Below are 20,818 nucleotides of genomic sequence, written 5' to 3'. Positions count from 1 at the left end.
GGTCTGCCACGATCGTGAGATCGTCTCCTGGGAGCTCTCCGTTCAGAACTCAACTCTGGTCAAACTGCTAGGACTTAACTCATCTCTAAACGAACAGGCCTTGAACCGGCTCGAACTGCTGGCTCTGAACAGGCCGCGCACTAGCTGTGACGTGAACTGGAACCGAACTGGATTCTTCGTTCGTGTTCTGAGATTAAACTCAAATATTTGCCCATCCCTTGGATGGGTTCTGGCCAATTAGGCTTCAGGGGTGACTGTGTCTCCACCCCTCCCATAAAATTGGGTTATCTATAGTAATTTAGTTTCCTGCTCTTAAGCGGAGAGTGAATTTAGACCTAATTTCTTACTATAAGGACATGATCAATTCTATAAAGATTTCATCAGCTCATCTGTTGGATTATACCCATACGAACACACAGGTATCAAACACGATGCCTTTTCATCCACTCATTCAATAGTTACATAATTGCATGCATTGGGAGTAATAGACATGCATAATAGTCACGTGTCTCAAACACACTAACAAGCTATGTCGAAGGCTATTTGAATGAAAGTCCAATAATCAGTGATTTGATGCACTCCATTACCCCTTTTCCACCAAGGCAGTGCTAGAGCTAGTTCAGAGCCAGAGCTAGTCCCAGTTCATAGTTGGTTCGACTGAGGAGCCTTCTAAGAACCGTTTGCTTTTCCACATGCTGAGAGCCACAACAGAGCCATGTCTTACGTCACTGTATACGTCTCATCTTTCTCAGCAACGCTAGTGGCAGTGTTGCCAAGTCCGTGGGCTGTTTTTCATGTCCATTTTTCATGTTGAAGTGACCCCAATTATGTGATATTTAGCCCCAGGAATGTGAATTTTAGTAGGCAACCATGCCAAAAAAAAACATATTTTACACCCAAATGTGATTTTTTACCGGGAAACACACACACACTGTCAGGATTCCGGTGTGATCGACTGCACTAATTGTTTGTTTACCTTCTGTGTTCCACATGTGCACTCTCTGTCTCCTCCCTCCTCGTTATCCCTGATTGTTTTCCACTGTTGTCTTGTGTTCGTCTCTCTATTTAATGTCCTGATGTTCTGTGTTCATTGCGCGTTCGTTATTTACTCCTGGGTGATCGCTGCCGTGTGTTGTCCGGCTCTTGTTGGTCTTGATCGTGTTTATTTTTGTTATTCACCTTTTGTTTTGTCTCCAGGACTTTGCTGAGACTGTGTTTGCCTCGGTCCGTTTCTCCTCTCACCTGTTCTGTTTGATTATCGCAGTGGGTCTCTCTCTCTCCAGTGGCTTCTCTCTGTGGAACTTTGGACTTATCTGCTGTCAGCGTGTCTCGCCTTTAGACTGGAGCTGGCTTCTTCATCTTCTCTCGGTACTGTGTATCCTGTGAACAATTGTCTCTTTTTCTATGTTGCTCATCGGTGTGTCTTGCCTTTTAGACTGGAGCCGGTTGAACGTTCATTGTGTTCCAGAGAACACCGCATATCCGAGTTTTCTACCGCTGATCTGTGAATCGTGGAGGACTGTACCGTGTGACTGTTTACCCTGAGAAGCGGATGGGAATTACTTCTGAGCTCTCTGCTGTCGGTCCTCATCTATTAATAAACTTGTTTAACTTGCATCAGATTCCTCAGTCTCGTTCCTCACACACCAGGTTTGTTCGAGATGCGGCGCTGCGCAGACCGATCCACATATGATATTTTTTTTAAAAACCGCATGGGTGACTCAAAAGCATAAGAAGTCATATGCTCTCACTGGACTGGTTATCATACGGCGATCGGTCTGCACAGCACCGCTGCGAACAAGCCTTCCATCAACAATGCAAACGTTGCGTTACTATTGATTCCCATGGCTTTACGATCCTACATCGGCATCAAAACACAACGAAAACACAGCGAATCCAACGCATTCATGCAGTTCGCCGTAATTTGTATAGACGGAGATTACAAACGAGCAGCAGCTGTTAGCTCCATTAGCTGCTATTTCAACAATGGCGGATCTCAAGTTTGTGTTGGTCTTGTTGACCCCGCCCCCAGCGCCTGACGTAATCGGGTCTTACTTCTAGCCCTGTTCTAGCCCAGCAATGTTTTGGTGCTACTTAAGAACCACTTTTCCTGGCTCGGAGCTGGGGCTTTGGGTGTGGAAACACAAAGAACCGATTTTTTTAACTAGGCTCTGGCTCCGATCTAGCTCTAGCACTGCCTTGGTGGAAAAGGGGTACATATCTAACAGCTTCTGTGAGTTTGCTTGGAGTTTTAGCTGTGTCACGTGGAGTCAGTGAAAAGACAGAGATTTGGTTGTTTCTTTGTCTGAGATTAGGCTGCCTGAAGTCAACCCACATGAAAAAAATAGTATATTATAGTAAAATTACTCTAGTAAATACTATAGTGTTTTTGAACCATACTATAGTAAAGATACTATAGTAAATTGTAGTATATTATAGTATTTACTACACTTTGTTAATTTACTGTAGTATATTTACTATAGTACGGTTCAAAAACACTATAGAGTAATTCTACTATAATATACTATAGTATTTTATCATGTGGGAACCTCCGGAGCTCTATTCTGTTGTTGTAAGGCATTTTTTCAGATATTTGAAATAGTTTCTGACCAGGTGTGTAATGGTTGGCACATGGAAGAACTCAAAGGCTGTCCAGAGGAGAGAATGGGGAACAGATCCAAAAGTCCAGGAATAACATATGTAGATCTCGTCCTTCCCTTTTTGCCATCCGGATTTGATGCCATTTCATGCTTGTGTGTTCTAAGCATAGGCTACCAGTAAATGAATTCTCAGAAAGTGCATTTCATGTTCGTAATTTCACCATCATAAAATATTACTTAAGTCGGAACCAGTGCTGTTCTTCCCCGATCATGTCGAATCTGCCGATGTAATGTTGTTTTTGTTGTAATTATAGGTTTTTGTCATGGTGTGAATCACTGTGATGCAAGCTCTTTAATGGAGTTGTCCCCTATGAGAGTAATACACCTCCACATTAATATAATCTGATTTAGATGAATGTGTTGATGTTAATTTAGGAGCAGAAAAACCAGATCCATATGTGGGAGAGCTCCAGCCAACACACCTGAAATCCTCCTGGAGTCAGTTACTGTCCCCAGATTACAGTCCAGTTTAGCCGTTTGTCCTTTATTGACTGTGATTAATGGACTCTGAGTCCACATTTTTGTGGTAAAAAGATGCAGTGGAAGTGAATGATCTGTCAGTCGCTAACATTTGAAAGTCTTCTCCCTGCTAAATAATTACATTGAATTTGCATAAATTATGAATTTATTTATTTATTGATGCAAAGTCTATGTCATCTGTGATGTTACATGGTACCACACAATTCATCAACACAATGCCTTACAAAAATAGCAATCAAAACGTAGTTTATTGAAGTTGAATCCTTTTGAATTTCAGTCCCTGTGTTGGACCGCAGGAAAATGGGGAATGCTTCACAAGTCCTTGATTTTGTGAATAAGAGTTCACTTCAAACAAACAGAACCCATTTCACGGAGTAATTGCAGAGACAGAAATAAATAAAATAAACACTCCATGACAAGCCATGACTCATTTCCCATGTTTGTACTTTCTCATGTAGGATGCAATGGATGATGAGATCTCAGATGATTTCTTGTTCTGTCCAAAATATTCAAGAAACTGGCCATCAGGTCCCACCAGGTACATGATGATGGTGTGATCGACCTGCAATTACAGGAAAATACAATATTTGCATGCTGGCTTTAGAGATTATTAGGAATTAAATTCATTAAAGGGGTGGTTGATTATGATTTAACTTTTTTAACTTTAGTTAGTGTGTAATGTTGCGGTTTAAACATAAACAACACCTGCAAAGCTACGACACTCGAAGTTCAGTGCAAAGGGAGATATTTTATTTTAAAGGTGCAGTGTGTAGTATTTATGAGGATCTATTGACAGAAATGCAATATAATATACATAACTATATTTTCAGTGGTGTATAAAGACCTTACATAAAGAACCGTTATGTTTTTATTACATTAGAATGAGCCGTTTCTATCTACATACACCGTGAGTCGCCATTTTGTGCCGCCATGTTTCTAAAGTAGCCCTAAAGGGACAAACTTCTCTACAGAGTGCTAGCTATTCTCTCCTATATCAGATGACGACCTCTTTGTCCTGTGTCGGCCACCGTAGCTTCTCTGTTGCAATTCGCAACCTCACCACTAGATGCCACTAAAATGTACACAGTGCACCTTTAAAGAAATCGCTCAACAAAGCTTTGAAGCGTTAGGAATCAGTGAGTCGATTCATGATTTGGATCGCGTGTCAAACCGCCAAACTGCTGAAATCGCGTGACTTTGGCGATCCAAACTGTTGAATCGACTCACTGATTCATAACGCTTCGAAGCTTCATGATGCCGTGTTTTGAAATCGTCATCACTATATAAGTCATTATTTAGGGTTTTTTTGCGCACAAAAACTATTCTCGTCACTCCATAAAGTTATTTTAGAACCACTGTAGTGAGATGGACTTTGTAACGATGTCTTTAGTACCTTTTAAGGGTCTTGAGAGTGAACCGTGCCATTGTGCCAATGGAGGCCTTTCAGAGCCATCAGATTTCAACTAAAATATCTTCATTTGTGTTCTGAAGATGAACGGAGGTCTGACGGGTGTCGAACGACATGAGGGTAAGTAATTAATGACAGAATGTTCATTTTTGGGTGAACAAACCCTTTAATGCCGTTGCGGAGACTTTATTCTTTCCGGTGAAATCACAAAACAAAATGGACACAAACGTGTCCATGCTCTTAATATACAATAATTTAACATCTTTGATTTTAATGAAGAAAAAAAAAACAATATGAGGGCGGATTAGAGCCTGTAACCATCGACACGGTTTACAAAAACTCTACCACATGACCACTAAGGACTTCGAATGTTAACAGCGGATCTATATATTTATTCACTTACGGGAAGAATCTCAAGACTAACAATATATTTGACGCAAATTAATGCAAATATTATTTGCAAATAGTCCCAAAATGATTATTTCCCAACTAGAATTAGACCTAGATTTTCTTTATAGTTTCTTTATGCTTTATAAAAATTAAAAAAATTGGTCCCCCCCGATGTTTAAGACACGATTACGATCCTTGGCGTGACATTAGCGAATCACAACTCACTGGGCCAGCTAACCAATCTGAGCGTATTTCTGAGGGAGGGGCTTCATAGAACCAGGAAGCTATCCGGCCATTTTTCCCAGAAGGGACACAGTGGTGTAGAATAAAGCTAAATTGTGTGAAAAATAATGCGTTTTAAAAAAAAAAAACAAAGCGTGAACACATGTTAGACTGCACCACATAAACACAAGCTGATCAACCACCCCTTTAACGTAACCCAATTTTCTTGTGTCGAGGTTATTACACGAGCCAAACAACATTATTTCAGCTAACTCACAATGTAGTCGTTGTCTTCATCTTTTGGGCCCTGGCTGAAATACACTCTGTAGGCTCTGGACGCTTGCTCAACCTGGGCAGCTGTGCCTGTCAGACCGATCAGCTTTGGGGAAAACTCTGCATGCGAGATATTGAAAAATATAAAATGATGAGGAAATCATTTCACAGCATATGGTGAGTAACAAAGATGATCCCTGCTCACCTTTGACATACGCTGCCATTGCTTCTGGTGTGTCTCTATCAGGATCAATGGTGATGAGAAGGGGTGTTAGGTCTGGAAGGGTTTTAATTTGATCTGTGACGGAAATGTAACAGAGGTAGTGTTGGATGACATGGGTTTTGTGCCATTTAAAACAATTGCAACTCTGTGTGCCATTTTCTTTAAATATTATTAATTATAATTCTTATTAATAAATATTAATCATTCATATTTTGGTAGCACATTTCCAACGATTGTATGGAAACTTAATTAAAAAACAACTTCCTAGGTTGTCTATGAAAGCATGTAGACTGATTTTTATGTGAAGGACTTAAAAATGTGACATTTACGAGCTCCCGAGAGCCTCTCCTCCGTTCAATGACACATGAAATGAATGCATATACAATATTCAGAGCTACAGTGCATCCGGAAAGTATTCACAGCGCTTCACTGTTTCCACATTTTGTTATGTTACAGCCTTATTCCAAAATATATTCCAATATTCTACAAAAAATACCATAATGACAACGTAAAAGAGATTCGTTTGAAATCTTTGCAAATGTAAAAAATCGTATTCACAGCCTTTGCTCAATACTTTGTTGATGTGCGTTTGGCACCAATCCTCAAGCCTTTTTGAGTATGATGCTACAAGCTTTGCACACCTTTGTATGTTTCTTTAGCTGCGTTTCCACCGCAGGAACTTTCCCCAGGAACTAGGGACTTTGGGGTGGTACTCTGTGTGTTTCGACCGCAGGAACCAGGGTCTAAATGGAGTTCCGGGTAAATATTTCCCCCTCCAAACGGCCCTGCTCCCGAGGTAGTACTTTTTCAAAGTTCAGGAACTTTCGGGGGTGGGACTTGTGCGGATTGGTTGAGCTCACACAGCATTTTATTTCAACCGGCATTTTTAAAAGTATTTTGTGAGGTTCGTTCTGCGTTCATTAAATATCAGTCTTGCTCTTTCTGTCCAATGGCGCGCGTTGTCTCGGCAATCGCACGGTCAATGTCCGTAATAGCTGATAATAACCGACGTTGTCTCAGCTTTCAGAATACGCTTTAGTATCAGTGCTCGTCTCTTTTCCGCCGTTTTGTCAATTACCACTTTAGTAAACCAATACATAACTAGCTGGACTAATTTGCCTAATCTTCACGGTTCTTTAGACCGCAGTGGAAACGCAGACAGCAGCAGGTCTGGGGGGGGGAATTTGCTGTAAAAAAAAGTTCCTGGTACAAATTGTTCCGGGTAATCTCGGTGGAAACGGGGCTTTTGTTTCATAACCTCTCAAGCTCCATCAGGCCTCTGCATCTGCACTGTATTCTGTACTGTAATATCAATGTGTCATGCAAAGAAAAGGGATTATAATTTAAACTATAGTCTCACATGCAGTTCACTTAACGGCCACCGGTGTCGCTAATAACAAGGGTTTCTCAATTCTACATAGATAAATAGAAAAAATATCGAAACTCTTTGGTCAGATGCTTTGAGCGAGATGCTAGCGGTCTAATCAGATTCAATGATCTATGCTAAGCTATGCTAAAAGTGCTACCGCCAGACCCTAAGATCGGCTGAATGGATTCAAACTCTAGGGGAGTTAGAAAATGAGCCTATTCTCAAAAATAGTGGCGTGTTCCTTTAAGTATCCAATTTCTTAGGCCTCTGTATAAAATACCAACAAAAAAAATTATCTAAACTGTGGCTCTATGTAATAAAAAAACGAAATGATACATTACCAATCTCATCAACGACCTCAATCATTTTCTCCAGTTCATCAGGACAGATGTCTGGGCAGTGTGTGAAACCGAAATATATCAGCAGCCACTGGCCGAGGAAATCTTCACTCTTTGTGGGTTTATTGTTGTGGTCGACAAGTGAGAACGGACCTCCGAGGGCAGGCTTTCCCATCGCCTTTGTTCTTTCTTTCTCAATCTCTACAACAAAAACACATTCATTATAAAGCTATCATTATGATGTGGAGCATTTGCATAATACAGGGATGCAAAAAACAAGGTGGTGTAGGTGCATTTATACACGCATAAATCCACGTCCTTACTTTCCTCTTTTTCTCGCTTGAAGTATTTCATCCCAAGAAGAAGACCTCCTCCCAGGGCAAATGTGATAGCAAGAGATTTCCATGTAACTGGCTGTGGAAAACAGACCATATGTTTGACTGAAATACACACGATCATCAGCAATCCACAATGTCAAGTGTCCTATTCAAATTTAGGTTGGAAGGATCCGCACCTGCTGTGTAACTGAGATTATTGTGTCTCTAAGTAAAGTTTTTAACCTGTTCCTCTTCTTTTTTTTAAAAAAAATACTGTATACTGTAAAAAAAAAAAATGACAAGAATTCTGGAAACCCTGAATATTAGCATTCAACAAAATGTCCTAAAGGTGCAAAATATCAAGCAAATTAATACGAACATTCAAAAGTTTGAAATTCAGAAAGGACTCATTAAATGGATCAAAAGTGACAGTAAAGACATTTATAATGTTATAAAATAAACACTTTTTCTATTCATAATAGAACCCGGGGAAAAAATGCATCATTGTTTCCATAAAAATAATAAGCAGCACAACTGTTTTCAACACTGATATCAATTATAAATGTATCTTGAACATCAAATCATCGTATTAGAATATCATGTGACACTGAAGACTGGACTAATAATGCTGAAAATTCACTGGAGTTAAAGGATGAATTCACTTCAAAATGAAAATTCTGCTGATTTACTCACCCCCATCTCATCCATGATTTTCATGTCTTTCTTTCTTCAATCGAAACGAGATTAAAGTTTTTTGAGGAAAACATTCCAGGATGTTTCTCCACATAATGGACTTCAATGGCAACCAACGTGTTGAAGGTCCAAATCAATGCAGTTTCAAAGGAAGGGCTTCAGAGGCTCTGATCCCAGACGAGGAATAGGGTCTGATCTAGACAAACCATCAGACATTTTAAAAAATTAAAATAAAAAATTTATATACGGTTTAACCTAAATTGCTCATCTTCGCGTCAGAAAGGTCACGCTAGACTAGTGTTGTCAAAAGTACCGACACGATACCAAGTCGGTACTGAAATGTAAAAAATGTGACGCTTTGAGCGCTGTTGAGCTGGAAGCGTAAACACCTCTGATTGGCCATTGTGCTCAGGCGCTCATTGGATGTGTCTGTGATTGGCTACAATGATCGACGCACGGGAGCGTCTGAAAGCACAAGCTTAAACGTGTGTATCTGTGTAAGCGCTCTGTGAAAAGCGTCATAGATGTATATTTACAACATGTTTTTGAAGCGCTGGTCATTGTAGCCAATCACAGACATGTTTGATGAGCGCGTGAGCACAATGGCCAATCAGAGGTGTTTACGATTCCAGCTCAACTGCGCTCAAAGCGTCACATTTTTTACATTTCAGTACCGACTTGGTATCGCGGTCTGTACTTTTGACAACACTACGCTAGACATAGGCGGACGCCCCAAGCGAACGTGCGAGGACTAATACAAACGCTCTTTCCCAAAAAAACACTCCATCTTCAACATCATTATTTAACCTTTTTTTTTGCTAAAGGACGTTTGCGTTAGTCTTCGCATGTGTGCTTTGTAAACACGGGGGGGCGGTACTTCCGCCTACGTCTAGCATGACCTTTCTGACGTGATTGCGCAATCCGTGGCGCGTCGCAAAGCAGCGCAAGATGAACATTATTAGTATATTCTTTTTTTTTTTTGTGTGTAAATGGCCGATGGTTTGTCTAGATAAGACCCTATTCCTCTCTCGGATCGTGCAGAGCCTCTGAAGCCCTTCCTCTGAAACGGCATTGATTTGGACCTTCAACTGTTGGTTGCCATTGAAGTCCATTATGTGGAGAAAAATCCAGGAATGTTTTCCTCAAAAAACTGAATTTCTTTTCGACTGAAGAAAGAAAGACATGAACATCTTGGATGAGATGGGGGTGAGTAAAATATCAGGACATTGTTATTTAGAAGTGAACTAATCATTTAATTACATTTAAATATATATTATAGTAGAAATTAAACTATTTTAAATTTTTATTACTGTTTTAAATGCATTTGTTTGATCATACTAATTTACAAATGCATTTTTATGGACCCTTTTATCCAAACCCAAGGCTTTGGGCAACCACAATCTTTCAGTTATCAGTCCAGGGCCCGTATTCATAAAGAATCTTAATGCAAAGAGCAGCTCCTAGTGACAAAATTCCAAAAAAAGTCTTAGAAATGTGGGCGTTTACTCTTAAAATTAACTAAAAAATCCTAGTAAAGAAAAAAGTTATTCTGAAAGCATCGTAACCCTTAAAAGAGGTCTTAAGATCAAATTTGTTAGGAGCACGGACGAGGACTTTTAAGAGGCTTAAGAGTTTCTTTAGCAGCGGAGAAAATGGCAGAAAGACGAAGAGGGAGAAGAAATGTGTTGCAGACAATGGATGACAGTGACTTAATAAGACGCTATAGATTAGATCGTGCAGGGCTCATGTTTGTTGCATTAAACCCAACTTTCAAACCACCAGTTAAATAGACATGCCAGCAATCAGTGTAATTGGAAAGAGTGGAACAATGTTTATAATTCTAAGCCAAACAAATACCTTATAGGAAATTAACAGCATGGTAAATAATAAAAGGATTTATATATAATGTGTGTGTGTGTGTGAGTGAGAGAGAACGGTAAAATAGGACAATTTGCGCTAGTAATTTCAAAGTGAAGCCTTAGAATAGACCCTATACTTAAAAGCGCAACCAACCAATCACAGTCTTCAAAAGACTGTGTCATACGTAGCAACGGGGTCAGCCCCGCCTCTTCACTAAGATAAACGTTTTTGCATTTTCCTTGCTCAGAGTTGCTCTCAGATCGGTCCCGGATAGCTCTTAAGCTAAGACTCCTACGTAAAAGTTTTTAAGCTAAATTAGGAGTTTTCTGAGAGGACTCTTAGAATCTTTATGAATACGGGCCCTGATCTTTACATCTAGCTGTAGATGAGGCTTACACCGGTCTTCCTGTTGTTGGATTTGTCTCTTTTGGATGAGGGAGGTGGAGGTAGAGAGGACAGTGTCCGTATGTTCAGAAGAGACACACATGTTGCCGTCCTACACGTCCTAAACTGAAGAAGAAAGTCACATACAATTAATGAAATTGCTGAAGGGGTAAACACACCTACACTACATATGTAAACATCATATATACACTGATCCGGCGTAAAATTATGACCACCTTCCTAATATTGTGTTGGTCCCCCTTTTGCTGCCAAAACAGCCCTGACCCGTCGAGGCACCTTTCTATCAGAATCAGCATTAACTTCCTGAGCAATTTGAGCTCCAGTAGCTCGTCTGTTTGATCGGACCACACGGGCCAGCCTTCGCTCCCCACGTGCATCAATGAGCCTCGGCCGCCCATGACCCTGTGGCCGGTTCTCCACTGTTCCTTCCTTGGACCACTTTTGATAGAGACTGACCACTGCAGACCAGGAACACCCCACAAGAGCTGCAGTTTTGGAGATGCTCTGATCCAGTCGTCTAGCCATCACAATTTGGCCCTTGTCAAACTCGCTCAAATCCTTACGCTTGCCCATTTTTCCTGCTTCTAACACATCAACTTTGAGGACAAAATGTTCACTTCCTGCCTAATATATCCCACCCACTAACAGGTGCCATGATAAAGAGATAATCAGTGTTCATAATGTTATGCCTGATCGGTGTAAAACGGACACATTTCAGACCAGTGGTTCCTCAACCAGGGGCCCGCAGGATAATTAAAATAAATTAAATACAATTCTGTCATTATGTCGTTCTAAATCCTTAAGATTTTCGTCCATTTTCTGATCACAAATTAAGATATTTTTGATTTCAATGAGAGATTTCTGTCTCTCATTGACAGTCTACGCAACTACCACTTTTAAATAAATCTGGTTAATTAATGATATATAATGACACTCCATAAAAAACTGCGGTGTCATAAGTACAACAGAACATATCAATGAAAATATGATAACTTATATGAATAATAAAACTTGAGAACCACTGCTTTAGACAACTTCAATGCATTTATGCCAATGGCCAGCTACAATAAAAGGTACAATTAACGCATTAAATACATACAACACTTCAATCACTCTAATCACATGGCATATGAAATATCAGATATATAAACAGTATTATTTATGAATGTCAGAATGAATAAGCCAGTGACCTACCAGTGTCGATCTGGAGACACAGCTGAGGCTTTGAACATTATAAAGTTTACTGACACAGGCTGATCTAAACATCTGACATCTGAAACTCTTTAAACTGGAAACTGCTGTTAAACCCATAGCGCTGACAGTTAATAACATCACGATTCCTCGACGCGGAAGTGACTGTCGGGTTATTTTACACAACCTAGCGGTGTGTATAAACGTCGCATACAAATGACTGACCCCGAATCAGCTGTTAATGTGAAAAATGAGCAACTGAACGGAGTATGACGGCGATCCAACTGATCTGAGGTCTGTTTGAGGATCAAATGACCTGAAAGCGGAGGTGACGCAAGGAGACTTCTTCGCTCCCACGGACGGAGAATATGGAGAATATCGGTGACATCTAGCGTAAAAATGTAAAAATGTAGATTTGTTAAAGTTTCTCCATGTTTTGAGGCATTTCAAAATGACTTTAAAATTGTATTTAAATCCTTAAAATAACTAAAAATGAGGAGTACCTTAAAATTCTCTAAATTACTGTTACTATATATGGATTAACCCCCCTTGAAATCTAATTTACTCTGTTATAATTTGCTTTTCATGTTTATGTTTTATGTATTATGTTACTATATTATCTTCTTGTTTACAATATGCTGCTTGGTTTTATTGTTAATGTCTATCATTGATAATATGTTAATGTTTGTTAAATAAAATATTCAATAAAAAAAAAACTGCGATTACAGGTCAACTCTTCAATTTTCAATATCTTTTTATCCTTAAAGTTCATCCTACAATACCTGATGTCAAACATCTTATTAATGTTTCATGATATTATGGAGTTCTTTAAAGCAGTATTTTTTTGTACATTTTTATGTTTATTTTTTTTATTACATATTGAGAGAGAGATTAGAGGTCAATTTGAACATCAAATTCTCCACAACATACCAAACAATCAATTAGAAAATAAAAATACAATTAAATAAGTTGCAGAAATAAAAAAATAAGTAAGATAGAAGAGGTTTTTTGCATTAATTTATCAATGTATTTGCAGAAATTGATATTTATGAAAAGTCCTAAAGCAAAGACATACATACAGACAATAAATTAGAAGATTAAAATACAAATAAATAAGTAACATAAACAAAAACAATACGTTTTTTACATTATATATATATATATATATATATATATATATATATATAATGTAAAAAACGTATTGTTTTTGTTTATGTTACTTATTTATTTGTATTTTAATCTTATGTATAATTATTAGGCTATGTATATATAAATACACACACATGCATGCATATATTTAAGAAAATTATATATATATATATATAATTTTCTTAAATATATGCATGCATGTGTGTGTATTTATATATACATAGCCTAATAATTATACACAGTACACACACACACACAAATTATGTAAACACAAACTTGTATTATTTAATTGTATTTTAATCTTCTAATTTATTGTCTGAGTATGTTGTGGAGAAAGAACAAGATCATTCAATAAAGAATACAATACTTTGCTTTAGGACTTTAACTCTCAATTTCTCCAAATACATTGAACAACAAAGCCAGATTGAAAACAAATCAACTGAAACCCAAATAATGTATTATTGGGTGTTATATATTATGATGCAAAGACTATTTTTATCCTTCTTTTAAACATTTGCGCTTGTGAACATACAACAATTATTGTATTATCACTGATGCTCTCTCCTATTCTAGAAAAAAATACATCATAGCGCAATTATTATTATTAGTAGTAGTCTTAGTATTATTATTGCTTGAATTATAACGATATTTTATTTAGCATTTGTGTGCTGTTACTGTATCTCGCGCTTTGATTTTGACGTCATATTCGTGCGACGTTTGCTTGAACACATGCGCCATGCGTGTAAACTCTAGGGGTGCGTGAATTAAAATACACATGCTTTTTTAAAATAACTATATTTTCCCATAGAAGTTTGCGATCGTCATTGGTTGTCATGGCTGGAAACACGCTGCTGTATAAATCAAAGTAAGTGTGCTTTATCGCCTGCTCTCAGTGGGAAAGATTATTTGAACATGTGCACTTAGCTAGTTGAGATTGCTGTTAATAACTGTCTTATTTGACAACAACTATCTCATTTGTTTTAGTTATGCAGTCTCCAGCAAAATAGAGCCGTTCTATAAGGGAGGCAAAGTGCAGGTAAGCTCATATTTTTGGGTAATTTTACAGTGTTGCATATGCTACATTATGTAGTTACTTACTATAAAGTATGCATAATTACATGTAACCTAACCCTATAGTAAATACTATACAATAGTAGTGATTTAATATTACTCAGTACTTAAATATATAATTGAACAGTGTATCAAATAAAGTGTAACCTTTACAATACAACTCGTATAATTGGACTAGTTGAATAAATGACAGCTGCTTTACCAGCACGTTTGACTTGTTCTGTGTCTCCATCCAGATCAGCCGGGATGAACAGTTCATCTTCTGCACATGTGGACCAAGAGTCAACATTTTGCAGATCAATACAGGGAAAATCATACACAGTATTGAGCAGGTCAGTTGTGTTGTACATGAGTGTTTCTTCAACTGTGGCCACTTTTTTGGTTTGTCTAAAACAGTGGATACAGATCAATCACAGGAGAATGCTGTCTCGTTTTTTTTTTTTTCCATAAAAATAATAATAATAAACATTTCCAGCACATCTCATATGATGATGTTCGTATGAACTGCACTATTCTGTGGTGGAAATGTTAAAATCATTTTTTCAACATGCATATTGAAATTATTTATGATTGTTTTAAACTCTTTATTTAGTGTATTTTAGTTTCTTTTTAAAGGGATTGTTCACCCAAAAATTAAAATTAGCCCATGATTTACTCAAGTCAAGTCATCCTCGGTGTATATGACATTCTTCTTTCAGACGAATACAATCTGAGCTATATTAAAAAATAACTTTATAATGGCAGCCCAAAATTTGAAGCTCAAAAAAGTGCATCCATCCATCACAAAATTAATCCACATCCACAAGTAATCCACATGGTGACTAAATCATGGGCTTATTTTCATTTCAAAGTGAACTATAGCAGATGAGCACTTTCGCTTCTGGTGGATGTTTTAATCCAAAAATCGTACATATTGTGCCTTTAAAGGGTAACTTCAGCGATTAGCATTAAGCTTTGTATCAGTAGAAACCCGTAGTATATTTGAATGACCCCCCCCCCCCTGAGACGAGAGTCTTTTTTTTTTTTGTCATCTGAGGCTTTTTTGGCCCGAGGCTATAGACGTCAAGTCAAATTTATTTATATAGCGCTTTTTACAATGCAGATTGTTTCAAAGCAGCTTCACAGTGTTAAACAGGAAAATAATGCAACAGGGTTATATTCAGCCGTACAGCCGCTCCGGAGAAAACGGTGGGCATTAGATCATTAATTAGATCAGTAATTTAGTCTATGTGGTAGCCTAGAAATCAGCAAATCTAATTTGCCGCAAGTGTAGTCTAGCAACTCTCTGTTGGCTTGCCAGCTGGAAAAACCAAACTCTAGTCAGGCCAATCACATCGTGTATAGAGTCGGTGGGTGGGCTTAACATAATGATGGCAGAGTTGAGGCGGTTCTGTGTACTACTCGTAAACAAAGAAGCTGGCGAACGGCGGCCTTACGAAACGGCTTTGGCCGCGACTCTGGAAGACTTGGAGTTGAAAGACTGGAACAAAGAACGGCACTGAAGTCATTCTTAAGAAAGGAAGATGTGTTCAGAGTTTTGCCGACCGGATATGGCGAAAGTCTAATCTATCAACTAGCTCCGCTTCACCTTCTCTGTTGCTCTGGTTGGTTGTAGCGCTATCCTATTGCGTGCAGAGGGAATCTGAAAGACAGCCGTTTATCCCGCCCCTCGGATTGAGCCCTGCCAATGGTGTGTTCCCAGACCCAACATCTTGATGTGGCTCTGGCTTGTCAGGTTATATAAAACACACAATATTTTGTATCAGTAGAAACCCGTAGTATATTCAAATGATGTTCGAATGATCTTGATGTGGGTCTGGCTTGTCAGGCTATTTATATGGTTCATTTAGTTTACTAATTAGATTTATTTGGATATTTAGTTGAAACATTTACCCCCGGTTTCACAGACAATGCTTAAGCTAATCCTAGACTAAAATGCATGTTTGAGCTATTTTAACTGAAAGAATCTCGCACTGACAAATCTTAAAATATGTCAGTGGCATTGTTTTGTCTCAAGATGCACACCAGTAATGTTTTTTTCTTGGGCACGTTTATAAAAGTTACTTAAATGTCCTAATTGAACTAAGGCCTAATCCTGGCTTAGTCTAAAGGCCCGGGTATACTTCACTTACCGCGCCCGGACGCGTCACGCGCGCAGCCCTGTCCGTGCGTCTTTTAAAGTATACTACACAACGGATGCGCGCGGAGGATCGCGTTCGACACATGCGCAGTAAAAAAGTGTCTATGCTCTACCAGACATCGGAGGGCAGCACTGAGTCCTGTCATCAACGGGACATTCGCTGGGCATGATCGGAGAAGAACTGTAGTGGATCCACCATTGCAACATAGTTTGGAAGAAACACTGAAGAATCAAAAATTCTCTCTTTTTTTTCAAGCGTGTTGTTTTTAAACCGGTCTTTGCACACTCTTCTTCGACGGCTGAACACTGTGCTCAATACTGTGTGTATTGCCACCTAGTGGACTCTTCTGTACTGCTGGCGCATGCGCTGTTGCACGCGGACCGTCCGCGCGGTCTCAAAATTTGGGCTGCGCGCGGACGGGGTGTGCGGCCGGCCGCGAGCCCTCCGAATGACGAAAATTACGTCATGCGGGCGGTGCACGAACGCGGACGGCCGAAGTATACCCGGGCCTTAAGCCCTGTCTGTGAAACCGGGCCTTAGTGTCCCCAACTGAGCAAGCCAAGCCAAAGGCGACAGCCAGTAGTAGGAGCTAGTTCCGCCCATAGGGGTGGGATCTCACTCACAGAATGTAAGACACAGACGGACGCACGGACATTCATAACGGAGAGGTCGGAGCAAAGCGAGTTTTCTCAATGAATTCCTGAGAAAGTTCAGCTTCCATAGGCATGAACTGAAAACGCACCGGACTGGACACACACCGAGAATGAATGCCGGGGCGGCTGTGCTCATTTTAGTTTCGGTTTAGAATTAGCGCCAATTCTGGGGCGAGTTGCTTGAATTGTGGGTTCATTAGCCTATTATTCTTAATGAAAAACACAACAATAAAACGGTACAATGACAAACTCACTTAAATAGGCGCATTTCGCTTTGAAACCAAATCTTCTGCAATCATCTGGTCTGTCAGCTCTTCGCTCTCGTGATGAATGAGATCTGACTCCTGCTGTGTTTGTGCTGCGACTTTCGGTCGGTTCATGCTGTATTGAGCAGACACATTCATTTTTTAATTGAAGTGTCTGTTTTCTAACTGAACTAAATTATTTTATTACTATAAAAATCTAAACTACGGTGGGGCGGTGCCGCGGTGGGCAAGAGATGTAACCGGTGGGAGTGGCCTCATAGGCCAGTGAAGCAAGTGCATTCTGGGAGTTGTTGTCTTTCATCCACATGAGCCAAAAATACATTTTCTGTCTTCTCTCAGTCTAGAAGGCACCAACTTCAAAAATAATTTCACATTTCTGCTGCATAAATTACCCTGTTTAAATACACGGTCATCTTTCCAGCGCTGAAGTACCCCTTTAAATGTAATCATATTTGTATGATGGATTTTGTCTGGATCTGAGATAAGGGTTAAACAGTAAAATATGTAAATAAAAGTATTTAAAAATTGCAATATGATGAAGGGATGGTAATGCATTTTAATGTGAACTTCATATTACAAGATAATAGAAAAAAATAGAAAAAAAGTGTCCAAAATTGAAGAAGCACCACCATGTCTGAAACATGACTGCATAATGCGGCTGCCTGAATGTCTCACCTTTGCTTTCTCGCCGCAGGATGATCAAGAGGACATCACCTCGTTCTCTCTCAGTCCTGATGATGAGGTGAGGTTATTCAGTGATCTGTCATTGACCCGTCTGGTGTTTCAGGATGTCTGAGACTGAGCTGGTTGCTGTTTGTTTTACTGCAGATGCTGGTGACCGCCAGCAGGGCTTTGCTCTTGAAGCAGTGGGACTGGAAGCAGGAGAAGTGCACTCGGTCGTGGAGGGCCATCCACAATGTGCCTGTGGCCAGCATGACCTTTGATTGCACCTCCACCCTGCTGGCGACAGGTCAGACATAAGCTAGATCTTTGATTTGGTTAGGTCACCCAAAAATGTAAATTCTGTCATTAATTCCTCACCCTCATTTCGTTCCAAACCCGTAAGACCTTTGTTCATCTTCAAACCACAAATGAAGATCTTTCTGATGAAATCTGAGAGCTCTCTGACCGCTCCATAGACAGCAATTTAATGAATAATAAGTTGTCCGAGTGGATGGTGGTGGTATTGGAAACATAGTAGCCAGCAGTAAATAAAACCCCATCAGCGGAAAGAGTCACATGGGTTTAATGTTCTATTAAAATGCGTTTCCATCTCCCATTATTTGCAAGTCAAAACCCAACTCAAGCAAGCATAAAAACACAACAAATCTGTTTGCAAATTGAGGGATCATAATCGAGCAGCCCTAATTTTGAAATAAACTCTAAGTGGCATTGAAAAGAGTTCAGGGGCCCGTTCTTCGTACGTCGCTAACTCAGTTAGCTGGATTTGATTGTTGACGATTTGACATGATCTTGGATTGTTTGGTTCTTCGAAGCTCATCCTGGACTTGCTTGATCTTAGATCATTTAATCCAGATATTTTAATCCAATCCGCAAATTCGTTTGAAGAACCAAATTAGCCAGAGATCAGTTATCACGATTAAAAGATCTGGGATCTGTCAAATCATCTTAGATGTATTAAGCGAGGAACGAGCCCCATGGCACATCTTTTCACAGGGGTAATGGGTATTTGCTGTTGTGTTTGTAGGAGGTTGTGACGGCACCATCAAGCTGTGGGATGTTGTGAAGCAGTACTGCACACACAACCTGAAAGGACCAACTGGTGTTGTACAGTAAGTACTGAAGAAACCCTGCTTACAAAATGTAAAGTATCTTAAAGGGGTCATGAACTGGCTATTTAGATTTTTTTATACTGTTGTCTGAGGTCAACTTATGACGTTTGCGTGGTTTTTACATTCAGAAACATCATAATGAATAAGTAATAGGCTATATTCTGCCTTGGTTTTGAGGCTCTCTGAAAAACGGTCGGTTTTGATGGGCGTGCCGCACTGAAGACCCACGGCTAGGATTGGATAAGATGTGCATATTTAATGAGCTTCAGCTCCTCTCAGTTACATGTGGGGATTGTTTTGAAAGCGTCTGGGTAAATGCTCACAGGACTCGCAAAATGCCTTTATCAAACAAACACAATGATTCATCTCTCATCCACCCGCGATTGATTGGAATGTTATTTTTGTATTGCTTGGCCCACCCGATCAGTGAATAACCACCACCCGTAAACACACACACGCGCGCGTGCGTAAGATAGGAATGTTATTTCACTATTTAAGATAACCCGTCGGCAGGCCGGTGATGCGTTTTGGTAGCCCGTCTGAAAAACACATAGCCCCGGGACTTTTGGCTTTGCGAGCTGGCGTTACAAGTCCGAGTCTGATCACGAATGAACCAATAACAGCTTCTCCAGCCTGTGACCATGTGCTAAGGTGTGTAATCAATAGATATCAAACAATCTGAAACAATGCAATACTAACACATATGAAAACATGTTTTACTCACATAAGTGTGTTGAACCGTTCCTGCCGGGTCCAATATAGGAGGCACAGCATTGTGTTTTAATCTCAATATGTCTGCAAATCCAGTCTCGACCTGTCTCTTGTTTACAATCGATTCCGCATCGTTTAGCTCCACGAGTCGGTGGGCGGGCTTGAGGCGGTGCTTCTGCGTCCTATTACGTCAGTGGTCAACATATTGTGAGAGCTCTCGTTTTCTGGGCCTGGTGTCTATAAAAGCTTTTCTTTGACTAACAAGGAAGTTTTCCGAACTTAGCCCCGCCCACAACATTTGAGCTCGGGCAGTTCGGTCTGGACTTTCTCCATAGAGGAGTAATTATGCCCGAATAGAAAAAATGTTCTCTGGAAAAAATGGCATTTGGGGGTAAAATATGTGTTATTTTGGCAGGGCTGGCTGCTAAAATTCGCATTCCTGGGTCTGTATGTCACATAATTGGGGTCGCTTCAACCCGTGGATTTGGCAACACAGTGCAGTTGAGTTCTGTTGACATTTGACAACTAACGTCGCTCCGTTGCTCTGATTGGTTGTAGGTCCATCCAATTGAGGTCTTGAAACACGCCCAATAATCACAGCCCAACGGAGCAATATCAGACTCATATTCTGACTTGAATTGAGTATGACGATGTCAGGCTACCTTTAAACTGCTTTGAAATCGTCTCTCATTTACGCTCAGTAGATCTCATAATTCCTTCCTCTGATGATGTAATACTGGCACAGCTGGTTGTTATGCCATGTTTAAAAGCTGCGACGACGCCTCTCTTTCAGTTTGGTTGAGTTTCATCCAGACATCAGCAGGCTGCAGCTCTTCTCTTCCTCTCTGGACTGTTTGATCCGGATCTGGGACCTGCGGACCAGCACGTGCACCTGTGTTTTGCAGAGCCACTACAGTGCCGTCACATCGCTGGCCTTCTCTCCTGATGGCCAAACACTCATCAGGTAAATAGGGGGGGGAGAACGTCACATTTCTATGGATTCTCATCAAGCATAATGGTCCAGTTTTAATAGTCGCCCTGTCTCCATTTTCAGTTCTGGCCGAGACAAAATCTGTTCGGTGTGGGACCTGAAGGAGAATGTGGTGAAGAGGACAGTCCCTGTCTATGAGGTCAGAACGTGACCTGATTTACCTTCATGGCAGCTCAATTATTGTCTGTGTATCACACCTGTGAAATAAGTAGGT

The 20,818-nt window shown here is 39.9% G+C and overlaps 2 protein-coding genes across 2 annotated transcripts in view; one reads left to right on the top strand and one right to left on the bottom strand.

Annotated features, from left to right (window-relative positions):
* Positions 1-3,270: 3,270 nt before the first annotated feature.
* On the bottom strand, positions 3,271-12,020 carry sco1 (synthesis of cytochrome C oxidase 1). Its single transcript, XM_079812745.1, has 7 exons — positions 11,833-12,020; positions 10,630-10,743; positions 7,687-7,777; positions 7,367-7,564; positions 5,639-5,731; positions 5,438-5,553; positions 3,271-3,702 (listed from the first exon to the last, which is right to left on the bottom strand). The coding sequence occupies exons 1-7, from the start codon at positions 11,968-11,970 to the stop codon at positions 3,568-3,570; spliced, it is 885 nt and encodes a 294-aa protein (XP_079668871.1). The 5' UTR covers positions 11,971-12,020; the 3' UTR covers positions 3,271-3,567.
* A 1,654-nt stretch (positions 12,021-13,674) lies between these two features.
* tbl3 (transducin beta like 3) overlaps positions 13,675-20,818 on the top strand; it is a 41,252-nt gene continuing 34,108 nt past the window's right edge. The window contains exons 1-8 of the mRNA XM_079836680.1: positions 13,675-13,843; positions 13,963-14,014; positions 14,286-14,381; positions 17,804-17,851; positions 17,938-18,079; positions 18,818-18,902; positions 20,407-20,577; positions 20,668-20,743. Coding sequence (XP_079692806.1) covers positions 13,812-13,843; positions 13,963-14,014; positions 14,286-14,381; positions 17,804-17,851; positions 17,938-18,079; positions 18,818-18,902; positions 20,407-20,577; positions 20,668-20,743 — 702 coding nt within the window. The 5' untranslated portion in view covers positions 13,675-13,811. The remainder of the gene's footprint in view (positions 13,844-13,962; positions 14,015-14,285; positions 14,382-17,803; positions 17,852-17,937; positions 18,080-18,817; positions 18,903-20,406; positions 20,578-20,667; positions 20,744-20,818) is intronic.

This window comes from Gobio gobio, assembly GCF_949357685.1.
Source record: "Gobio gobio genome assembly, chromosome: 1".
Classification (NCBI taxonomy): Eukaryota; Metazoa; Chordata; class Actinopteri; order Cypriniformes; family Gobionidae; genus Gobio; species Gobio gobio.
Note: the sequence above shows the minus strand (reverse complement) of the source record. Positions and strands in the feature narration are given on the sequence as shown.

Coding starts and splice junctions, on each gene's coding strand:
- sco1 (XM_079812745.1), bottom strand. CDS start 11,970: ATGTTATTAACTGTCAGCGCTATGGGTTTAACAGCAGTTTCCAGTTTA. Junction 10,744..11,832: donor GTGTCTCCAGATCGACACTG/GTAGGTCACTGG, acceptor TTTCTTCTTCAG/TTTAGGACGTGTAGGACGGC. Junction 5,554..5,638: donor AATGGCAGCGTATGTCAAAG/GTGAGCAGGGAT, acceptor TCTCGCATGCAG/AGTTTTCCCCAAAGCTGATC.